Source organism: Gastrolobium bilobum, unplaced genomic scaffold, assembly GCF_033153095.1.
Source record: "Gastrolobium bilobum isolate Gb01-03AN ecotype WA unplaced genomic scaffold, APGP_CSIRO_Gbil_v1 utg8480, whole genome shotgun sequence".
NCBI lineage: Eukaryota > Viridiplantae > Streptophyta > Magnoliopsida > Fabales > Fabaceae > Gastrolobium > Gastrolobium bilobum.
The window spans coordinates 374,074-386,200 of NW_026899605.1; the positions used below are offsets into that span (position 1 = coordinate 374,074).

General features: G+C 31.0%; 1 protein-coding gene across 2 annotated transcripts; it reads left to right on the forward strand.

Annotated features, from left to right (window-relative positions):
- Positions 1-9,335: 9,335 nt before the first annotated feature.
- LOC133291879 (FCS-Like Zinc finger 10-like) lies at positions 9,336-11,745 on the forward strand. 2 transcript variants are annotated; one of them, XM_061490224.1, is made up of 3 exons: positions 9,336-9,516; positions 10,013-11,125; positions 11,212-11,745. In XM_061490224.1, exons 2-3 carry the CDS (start codon positions 10,029-10,031, stop codon positions 11,360-11,362), a joined length of 1,248 nt encoding a protein of 415 aa, XP_061346208.1. In that variant the 5' UTR covers positions 9,336-9,516; positions 10,013-10,028; the 3' UTR covers positions 11,363-11,745. The 2 variants fall into 2 exon arrangements, with proteins under 2 accessions (XP_061346208.1, XP_061346207.1); XM_061490223.1 differs by having other exon boundaries at positions 10,016-11,125.
- The last annotated feature ends 382 nt before the right edge of the window (positions 11,746-12,127 follow it).

Sequence of the window (12,127 nt, forward strand, 5' to 3'; positions counted from 1 at the left end):
TTTTTCTTCTTTTCAGAAATTGTCGGTGGTTGATGTGAAGGAAAAAAAATAATTTTAATATTTATATTAGGAATAGATATTCTACTTATCTTTGATTTGCCTATCTTTGTCTATTTCTTTTAATATTGTTCGAGGATAGATATTGGTCGCAGTGGAAGAGAAAAAGGGTCTAAGAAGAAATGAGGAGAAAAAAAAAAAGAAAAAAAAGATTTTTTTTATAGTACAAATATCGACTGTTGGATAAGATTGTAATCTAACGGTATTAAAAAGATAAATAAAAGTAGACAAAATAAAAAGGGTTTGTTTTTTCTGATGATACTTTAGATAACTTTATCTTTTGGGACGAAAATCATGGTATTTTTGTAATTTCAATTTATTTCAGGGTTATAATAGTCTTTATCATTTTAATTTTTTAATTTTTCAACCTCAAAACGACGTCGTTTCAATGAACATTAGATAAAGTTATCTAAAGTAACATCAGAAACTTTTTTCCCAAATAAAAATACGTAGAATGTGCCACTGAAGACTCACTGCCACGTCGATACAAAAAATGCTTTCCCTTTCACTATACAACCTCCCTATTAAATTGCACTGCCACATTCAAAAAGTACTCGAGAGAATTAGTAGGTATTTAAAAGAATTTTTATTTTTACTTGGATCATGGATTTGAGAGGTTGAGGCGGAGGAGTGCATTAAAAAAAAAAAGAACTAAAGAAATACCCCCAAAGGGACAGCACAGTGGAATAGGAAGTTCAATCGGCTATGTTGTTGTCATGATCTTAGTGGTTTTGTTTGTGAGCAAAAACTAATGACATTTAATTACACGAGTGATTTATGTAATGTGGCAATAATTAGCAAAAAAAGGAAAAAAAAAATATATATAGTGAAGGACAGAAGGAGTGGCATATGCTGGGAATTGAAAAAGCTTGAGAACAGAAGTAATTGACTAATTGAGAACCGAACAGGAAAAAGAAGAAAAGAATTCACAAGTCTCAACTAACACGCCACTCATATTATAACACGTGCACACTGGGTACGGACTTCCATAAAAAAGCAACGAAATAAAAGAAGAAGAAAACTGAGAACCAAAGTGTTCCAAAAAAAAAAAAATGTCATCATTGTAAAAGAATCTTGTAACAAGGAGCGTTGGATCATATGGAGATTGGTGATGAAGCCACACGTGCCTGGCATATGTTCACCCTCTTTCCGAGTACTAAAATCATGAAAGGCTGAGTCACAGAAAACGACAACAATGACTCATAATCTTAAAGTTACAAAGGTCATAAAAAGTTCAAACCTGGTAATTGGAAAGGTGAACATTCTCTCACTACGCCAAGCTGCTACATGGTTCTGTATGTATGTGAATGAACTAATCCTGTTATTTATCAACTTGTACGTTATTTTGATATTTTTTAATTAACTATTATTTAAACAATTTATCATTGACATTTATTTTTCTATATTGTTTTGTAATCAATTGACTTCTAAATATGAGTTAAAATAAGTTATTAGTCATGGTAACTCAGTTGTCCCAGAAAACTAAGTAGGTAAATATGAGAATATGTGTTTAATTATTTTCAGTATCATTTTTTAAATAAATTTAAAGTTTTAATCTCGAGACTCGTCGCTTCAGCTCCCCACAGCGAGCAAAATGGAGAAGAGCTCGCTCCACTACTCCCCTCAGCGAGCAAGTGGGCGAGGAGGAGAAAAGAGCTCACTGAGCAGTTCGCTTCAGCGAGCAGCCCAAAAATAAAAAGCTCAGTTTTCGGCCTATAAATACAAAGCCACGAGGCCTTCAGAAACACATTCAGAAGATAGACGAAAGAAAGGCGAACTCGAAGGCAAAAGGTAGAGGCGGAGAAGAAAGTCTGGAGCGGGATTTCAGAGGAGGAGAAAGAGATCAAAGCTTCACCATTGATCGTCTTTAATCAAGTTTTATCATGAACTTCTTTTATCTTTCATTAATTATTTATTCTGAATTTATGAACATGTCTCGCTAGTTTATTTATGTAGTTAGGATTATCGATTCGATGTGAATCCTATTTGTGGTTTAATTTAGTTTCTTTAATAAATTATTTCAGTATTTGTATTTTACCTTGCATGAATTTTTATATCCTTGTATGAACTGATCACTTCTATAGAGATTTGAGGGTTAGGGCTCGCAATAGACATATTGGAGTTTTAGTCTTGATAGGGGTAAAATACCAATTCTTGTATGACCTAGACATAGGTTTGCTTGAGTTGTAGACTTCATAATTCATCGCGTTTAATGCTTATTCTAAGAGGGATTACTAAGATATTAGAATTATAATTAGAGTAAAGGATTAAAGTCACTAAGACATTAGGATTTAACCAACTATTTTTAGAAGATGAATTGTCTGAGATATCTGAGGTAAAATATTATTGAAACTAATTTAAATTATTTTAGGAGGATCTGAGGTGAAATAATTCCTAACTGCAACTTTTGTCTTTGATATTCTAAATTAAATTCTCAATTCTTGCGTTCTTGATATTCTTGTTATTTACTGCAATTAATTTTAGTTTTATTTTAAATTCAAAAATTATTATATTTCCCAAACCAATTCGAGTTTTCCAAATTAAGGGGACTAATTATAATAGTATTTGGCGCATTAATTCTCGTGGGACGATATTTTTATTTCACTACTTTATTACTTGAAATGATCGGTATACTTGCCGTAATCGCAACACCGGTCTTGAACAATTTCAACCTTAGTACGAAGGCAAGTCACGATCTATTTTTGTTGAGGTGTAAATATACAGAAAAATAATAAAACAGTTAATACAGATAAGTTATTTGTATTTACTTTTAAGATGATGTTGTTTTGAGATTGGAAGATTAGAAAATTATAATTATAAAGACTATAATAATTCTGAAATAAATTAAAATTATAAAAATACCATAATTTTCGTCCCAAAAAAATATTGTATTGGATTTACTCCAAAAAAAAAAAAAACGAATCCATAAATGTAAGTATTGCTTGATCACTTAGAATAATTAAGTCTTGAGAATTTTTTTACCGTATTGTTTTTCTTTTTGCTATTGTAATGGACTCGTCTGTCTGGGTGAATTATTACAGAAATGCTAATCATGTTGTCACATCCATGTGGAAAAAATGGATGGAGGAATAACTTAAAAAGAATACGAAGTAAAATAAATGCTTTATTGTGAGGAATGTAAGTTCTGAAGTTTTTTTAATAGAATTATATGACTTATTATTGTTAAGTTATATTTTTAAAAAAAATATTAATTATATTATTTTTATTAACATTGAATATTTTATTTGTACTTTATGTTTGCAGAATCAAAATTCACGAAGTTGTTGCTTCTTCACTATCATTTTAGACTTTAACATCTTCTTTGTAATTTAAGAATTCTGAAACGCTTGTAGTTTTGTAATGAATTAATTTTTAAGTATTTTGAATTTGAAAAAATTATTGAATATCTTGTTGTCCATGACTATGTAATGGATAATTTGATTTTTAAAAGTTATATTCGAATCAATTAAAGGTGTAAGTGTTATAATTTGTTTAAAAAGATAATAATTGTTTCCATTATTATTTACGCCTAAAACAAGTATTGCAATTAAAAAATTTAATATTAAGAATTATTAGTAACTATAAAAGATTTGTAATAGTTACGTGAAAATTAGTCATTATTTATAAAATAATAGTGACAATTTATTTGTCACCGTAGCTATCATAATGTGATGATTAAATGGTCACTGAGGTATATATATGGGACGATTTATTTTCGTAATTATTATTCACAAATATTTGTGACATTATTTTCATCACAATAAATATTTTTTTAGTGTCGTCTCAAAATATCGTCATTGATTTAATAGTGACATTTGTATTAGTGAGGAATGTTGACGAAAAAAAATTGTCACATAAATACCTTAGTGACGATTTTTATATCTTTTAATGATGATTTTGGTCATCACAAAAATTGTATTTTTTTGTAGTGACTAGTCGTGAAATGATTAAATGATTGAATTTTTTTCAAAAAAGAATAAATTATTAGTCTATTAGATCATTTATACATCTTATTAACAAATAATTAAATCATTATTGACCAACAAATATATTGATGTAAAATTTGTACATTAAATAATATGTATGAAGTATTTTGAAATTCTACAACTTTTTTATGCTTTATCATTTAATTTATCAGTTTAATTACAATAAAAAATTAAAATAAGGGGAAAATGTCTTTGCTTATGCAAAAAAAATTAAAAAAAAATTTGTAACACTCACATAAAAGTAAATGAGTCTCACTAATCTTTTTTTTTTTTTTTCTGAGAACAACAACTATGGAAAGGAACAAAGCTGGTATCGTACATGGATAAGGTTCTATGCCTCGATGGGGATGGCTATGCATCAGAGAGTGAAAAGGAAGATTGGATCTCCGAGCAGAGAAAAGAAGAAGAGGAAGAAGACTCTCCAGACGATGTGAGCATGGTAAGACCCTCTATGTCCTACATATGTTTACTCAAGGAAGCAGCATAAGGAAGATTACAATAAATGGAGGAACACTTTAATCATTAAACTGATGGGAAGAAAATTGCATCATGTTTTCTTATGGCTAAGCTTTATAGATTATGGAACCTAATGGGAGAATATAAGGTGATTGATATGGATAATGGTTACTCTCTAATCCAATTTCACAACAAAAGAAATTATCATCATGCTCTCCATGAAGGGCCATGGATAGTGGCTGACCACTATGTCATCATTCAAAGATGGAGACCCTTCTTTGACACTCAAAATAAGGAAGTCAAGAAGTTAGCAATATGGCTAAGGTTCTTGAGTCCCTACTGAGTTCTATACCATGCAACACCTATGGAGAGTAGGAAAAATCTTTGGGAAAACTCTTAAAGTTGACAAGGCATCATTTAGAAGAGAAGAAAACGGTGAAGGAGATATTGGTAAAGTAAGGTTTGCGAGAATATGCCTAGAGGTGGATTTGCGCAGAAGCTTCGTTTCTCCTTTCAAAAGTTGGGACTATGTTCACAACGTAGAAGTCATCCTCAATGTTGGCTATGGGGGGTTACATTTGATATGTTTCTCTTGTGGCCGCTGTGGACATCGCAAAGAAGCTTGTGATGGAGGCTTGAACTTCAGAAAAGAGAACTGTAAGTCTCCAACAAACTCGACTTCTCGAGGGAATGACGTCGAGACAAGTCAAGATAACAGTGACCCAAAAGTCATTCCGAGTGAAGATATCAACATGGCATAAAAGGAGAAACTCACGAAGAATGAATGGTTGTGAAGAGGAAAGCTAGAGGTCGAAAGGTGAAACCGGTAATGGAAACCATGGATGATGGGAGAAAGGAGCGTACACTGGTGCCGGTGACCAATCTCAAAGTGACAAAACTGAATGAGTGTAGAAGTCTCATGAGTAAAGACCTGATGGGCATTGCTAGCCCAAGACTATGTAATTTGATTCAATGTAATTTCCATTCTTTTCAAAAAAACAAAATAAATATATGTGATTGGTTATTGTATTTCCAAAAAAAAAAAAAGATTGGTTATTGTCGTCTAGACTGACTTAGAGGTTGCTCGTAAAAGAATGATTAGGTCACCATGAGGTAATCGAGGATCAATAATTTTTTTTTAGAATGAGAGTGAAAATAAAATATCAAAATTATGATTTTTTTAAATTAATATGAAGTATTAATTATTATTAGTATCTTTTTAGGAAGGGACCAATAATTAATATTAATAGTTAATATTATTATAAAATATTATTTTATTTGTATAATAAGAAGAAAGTTATACTTACAACCTTTTACAGTTACATCTCAACCGTTGATTTTCTTCAATCAATGGTTATTATTTTACAAATAAAATTCATTAATTAATTATTAATTTACAATAAATAATAATCGTTGATTGATAAAAATCAACAGTTAAGATATGATTGTAACATATTATAAGTATAATATTTTTCATGTAATAATAAAAAAAAAAAATTAGGCAGAAGTGATCGTGAATACTTGTTTCCCTTCAATCTATCCCTCGGTAGTCTCCCCTCCGATTTATGTGGATGTGCCTTGCTCAGATGCCCCGACACGCAACTTTTTGAAAAAAATACGTGTCGGATACGTGTCCGACACGGATACGTTTCGACACGCATCCGACACCTTTTTTTTTTACTCTTAATTTTATTTTACTAACTAAACATAAAAAAAATAATTTATAAATCAATTTTTTTCTGTTATGAAATTTTACATTAAAAATTAACAAGATACGAAATTTTTTTTGTTTATATGAAATTTGAATATTTGATTAGTTATATGACTTATTATGGATTGTTATATGTATTAAATATAAATTTTATTATATATATTAAAAATATTATTTAATATCAAAACATATCTCAACGTGTGAAAATATGATATTTTTTAAATTAACATATCGGCGTGTCATGTCATGTTGTATCCCGTATCAATATCTCTACATCATATGCCTTGTATAGATTGTTGGATTGCATATTTCAAAAAATGAAAGATGGAGAATGGGCACCAGGTGTATGACTATTGTGGGAGGTGGAGGAAAATATTGTGCCAAAAATAAATATTTATTGTAAATATTTTTTGAGATTATAACCTCTATATATCTAATGCGGATGGACATTGAGCCTAAAATAAGGTGCAATGAACCAGTTCAGAACAAAATAAAAAAATAAAAAATAATATATATATATATATATATTATTTTTTTAACCAGTTGATTGAATATTTTTTAAAATATTTATGTATAATTATTTTATTTTACTAATTAGTACTCTTAAAATAATTCACTCAGTCTTTTTTTTTTATACATAATTCACTCAGTTTTATCCCTTCTAATAAATTTTCTGATTTATATATTAAAATTGATATTTACTTTAAGAAAATATACTCGATATATCTCAACGACCTGTCGGATCGTTCTTATTTCGATTTATTTTTTTGTAAGAATGTATTTCATGTACTAATATGTTATTGTCACCCATTACAATGTGTACATTCATTAGTGAGATTATCACCATTTGGCATTAATCACTGATTTGACCAGTAAATGTATGGTTACATGTTATTGTTTCTGTTGATATATAAATACTCTAATAATAATAGGTTATCTGTCCATTCCAATGCTTTTTTAGGTCCAATCTGTTTTTTTAAGTAAAAACTCGTATTTTCTATCTTAAAATGTAATATCTTTCCCTATGGATCTGAAATAGCATTGTCTTCGACATCATAAATTAAACTTTAAAATGATGCCAAGTTGGTCTGCTGCACAAACTCTTGGTAGGGGTCCTTGTACGTCATAAATTATTACTATTTTCACTTATTAATGTTAATTTACACTGAAGCCTGAACCATTAATTTTTCTAAAAGAAAAAATATTTGTACACCAAAAAATATATGATTTTTATCCTTTACTAGTTTGAAAAAACAAATAAAAGAATAAGCTTTGAAGTATTTTTTTTTTTTATCATGTAGAAAGTTGTATAATTTTTCATGTGAAATATTAATTTTTTTTAGATTACAAAAATGATATGACAAGCATATCTTTAAAATTATTTAAATATTTAACCCCAATTACCGTACAAATTAATCTTAAAAAACTATTCAAAATAAGAAAAATGTATACCTCAATTTTTTTTTTTGGGTATGCAATGTATACCTCATTTTAATTCTACATTTATAGTAATCCACGTGTGAAATTTTGAATATTAATTACTAAAATTTTAAATCAATGCACGCTTGTTTCAGAATAATAATAATTTTATAATTTTTTTTTTATCATAAAGCTTAAAAATTTCCCCTCAAAATAAACCATGCACTTTATTTCCAACTTTTTGTTCAATTTAAATTCTCAAAACTCTTTCAATTATTTTAGAAACAAAAGATAAAGCCAAAGTGAAAAAGACTTTTTAACCAAAGAAGAAAAATATTGAATTCAATTTCAAGGTCCCCATTACTATAGTACAGAATTAAAAACTGTGCAGTACTGCTGCAGTTGTGAGTGTTTTTTGGAGCATCCTCTTCTATTCTGTGACCGAGTTGTGGGCCCAGTTAACTCAGTCAACTGACAAGGACCGTGACCCGTTGTCAGTTTTGATTCAATCATCACAGCTCTATTTTGTCGTTTTGTGATCACTCACTCTGCAAAAAAGCCTTTCACACTTTTTCCCTCATCTCTCTTCTCTTTCCGCGTTACTTTCCCTTCGATGCTCTGCCAAATGGGTATCGATTAACCTTGCCACGTAAAAAACAACGCCAAATCCCACACATATATTATATAGATATAATTTTCTTAGGAAAAGCCAAGTTCCAAAAAAAAAAAAAATTATACGAAAAGCCTAAAGGGTCTATATTCTTAATCATTTTCTCTATCCTTTATCATAGTTACCTAATTTTATAGGTGGGATGGTTTAATTTTTTTTTTTTGAAAAAAAAAAGAGACAGGTTATATTTACAAATTTTTTTATTTACAAATTACACTAAGTAGGACCGGTCCTACATTAATCACACAGTGTACGACCGGTTCTACTTAGTGTAATTGCAAAAAAAAATTGTAAACGGATCCTGTCCCAAAAAATAAAGTAACAAGTTTATTTTCAAATATTAAAATATTTAACAAAGTTTACATTAATATTTATAAATTATTTATTAAAAATTATAAGTTTCATAAATTGAATTTAAATCATACAGATAAAGTAACACTTGTGGATGCGTATACTTATCCTTTTTATAGTTAGTGTTTTAAATATTAATAATATTTTAATGTATAAAATTTACATTTTATTATTATTTTATCGTAGACATCATCAGATAGGATTTTTTTTTTACATATAACTCTAACAAATGATTTGATTTGGGACACAAAATTAATTACTAACATTGTAATAACACCCTAAAATTGAATTGCCAGCATTACAAACCGATGGTATTTAATGGTATGTATGTACATATTTGTATTGAAATGTATGGATGATTGATTCAGACACATTGAATAAATTCTGCAAATAAATTTTATTGTCCGTGCAAAACAGTTGTCTTAAACCATTAGTTAATTTAATTAAGAACATAACTCTTCACCTCATTCATGAATTACATTACTATTTCAGTCTCATTACCAAAAAGTGAAGAAAAAAAAAAGAAAAAAAAGAAGAAAGCACCGCATTGTAATGAACCATTGAGCAAAAATGGGGAAAGTACAAACACAAAACAATTCTGTGGGTAGATACAGTAATTGTGTAGTACATTTATTTATTTAGAGAAAGAGAAAGAGAAAGAGAAAGAGAAAGAGAGAGAGTGTGGAGTATTTCAGAAGCTCACTGCTTCGCTGATTTTGAGGTAATGTGTGTGTGTGAGAGAGAGAGAGAGAGAGAGAGAAGTCGTACTGCACAAGTTTCACACATTTGCCATTTTTTACTGCATTTGGGTCTCTTCTCTTCAACATCATCTCTGTGAAGTTTCCATAGCACACAGAGAAACCCAGGTGGGTTTCTCCTCAGATTCCTTCACATCTTTCTTTTTTATGGATTCTTTCACTCTCTGGTTTTCATGCGTCTTCACTGATTATGCCTTCTATATATTTTCATTTTGGTTTTGTTGGTGTTCGTGTTCTTTTGGGGGTTTCTCTGTCAGATGTCATCAACCATTTTCCTTGTGGTTGGTAACTCAGTTTGTATCATTAATCAATTTCATCTTTCAATGGTCTATTAGCATCAAAAAAGGTTTCTTCCCCTTTTTTTTTTTTGCATTTGGGGTTGAAGGGGTGAAATGAATGCTTCCATTTTTAGCTTTTTCATTTACTTATTTTCTTTTCTGGGTCTGTAGAGAATCTTGCAATTACAGTGGCCTTTGATTTTCACCAGTTTGATATGCATTCAAAGTTTTAATCTTTTTGTCAGATGTAGCTAGTTATGTAGCATTTTTTTTTTTTTGTTGATTATTGCTTCAATATGAAGTGAGCAAAGCTGAGTTGTATTTAGCAGGTGTTTTGAGATAATGCTGAGGAAGAGGAGCAGGTCACTCCAGAAGGATCAACACAACATGGGTCACCTGACAATCCCTGATGCTAATTCAGAAAACTATTCTCAGTCTCATGCTTTGGGGCACAACATCAAAAGCCACTCAATCTTCAATGTCCCTTGTCTCTTTGTGGGTCTGGATCCTAAAGGCTTGTTGGATTCTGATTCAGTTAGGAGCCCCACTTCTCCACTAGATGCTAGAGTTCTTTCAAATCTAGGCAACCCTGTTAGGAACCCAAGATCATCATCTCATGAGAGGCACCAAAGGAGCTGGGATTGTTGCAAAGTAGGTCTAAGCATTATAGAATCTTTGGAAGACTGTTCTAAGTTCTCTGGAAAAATTCTCAGGTCACCAAAGAGCAAGAAAATTAGTCTCAGTCCCCAAATGATGATCAAAACCCCAAATTGTCCAACCTGTATGGATTCTTTTGAGTCATCTAAGTCTTTACCCAAGGATTTTTGTAAGGTTCCTTATACCCAAAATGGATCTGTTATCCACAAGGGTGAATCCACTGTTCTTTTTGAGATTGGAGAAACTGGCCTAGAGCATCACCTATTTGGGAAAACCCGGTCCTGTTCATTGGACTCCTGCAGTCCATTGAAAACCCTCTCTGGTTTAACTACTTCCAACACTGATTCAGACACTGATAATTATTTTGCTTTGAAAGATATGACCATCCAATTGAGCTCTCCTCCTCATTTTATTGGAGGAAGCCAGAACTCAAATACCTTTCCACCAACAAAGTTGGATTCAAACACTGTTTCCATATGCTCTTCTAATGAAGTCATTAAGTCTCTATCAGCCACTGAGATTGAACTCTCTGAGGACTACACATGTGTGATTTCCCATGGCCCCAATCCCAAAACAACACATATTTTTGGTGATTGCATCTTGGAGACTCATTCTGATGTATTTAAAAACCATGTTAAGAATGAAGAGAAAGAGAAGGGAGTGGTGACCCTGGTGGGTAACAGGTTACAGACTCCAAACCAATATCCCTCAAGTGACTTCTTGAGTTTCTGCCACCATTGCTGCAAGAAACTGGAAGAGGGGAAAGATATTTATATTTATGGGTGGGTTAGCATTACTGAAACTTTTCTATTTTAATTTTAACAATTGAATTTGATTCCTAAGATTGGTTTCCTTTGATATCTTGCAGAGGTGAAAAAGCATTTTGCAGTTTAACTTGCCGTGCAATGGAGATAATGATTGATGAGGAACTAGAGGAATCCAACCCTCCTTCAGAAAACTCTCCAAAGCCAAAAATTGGTGAGCAACTTTTTGAAACAGGCATCATCACAGCTACATAAAAGCTTATCCACCATAGGCACTGAGGCCCATCAGAAGGGTATATGCGCTTGATCATCTGTTCACAATGAGCTGTTTCATGTGCATCTGTTAGCAGCCATGGATGATCGTTTTGTACATCATTGCGTTTGCCTGGAATTGGTGTTTCAGCTTTCATTGTCTTTGGTGGATTGTAGCTCTCATTAAAGCTAGTTTTGATTTCTACATAAATAGAGATATATGTTATCAAACTATTGATAGCCTGCAGATATTGAAGGGTTGAAGCCTATTTTTCTGGCTTCCCCTTTTGAATTTTTGTTGCATTATCTCTATATTATGTCAATGTATACAACCCAAACAAAGTTTTTGACTTCAAAGATATATTACTGTCCTAGTTTATACAACCTTTGCCATTTCCTATGAATTTTGGACTGAAATTCGGAAAACTTAAACGAGTGTTTTTGCCTTCTATTCTGTTTCCTTTTAAACTTTTGTACATCAAAGTTTTTTTGGTAATATATAATTTCCTAAAGTTTCGGTCAAAATGTTTTTCTTAATTTGCATCCCATAGTTGGGATGAAAGTGAGTGAATTAGTTTGCGAAATACTTAACAATCTTTTTTCCTTTTACTCCCTATACGTTTGCTATGCTTCTAAGAAAGTATTTGAGCTGTTATTAATTATAAACTAACTCTAAACAAGATGAAATAGAAAATAGCAATAATTTTCTTGTTTAGAATATGAAAGGTAAACAAGAATAACTACAGACAAACACACAGACGGAGACGT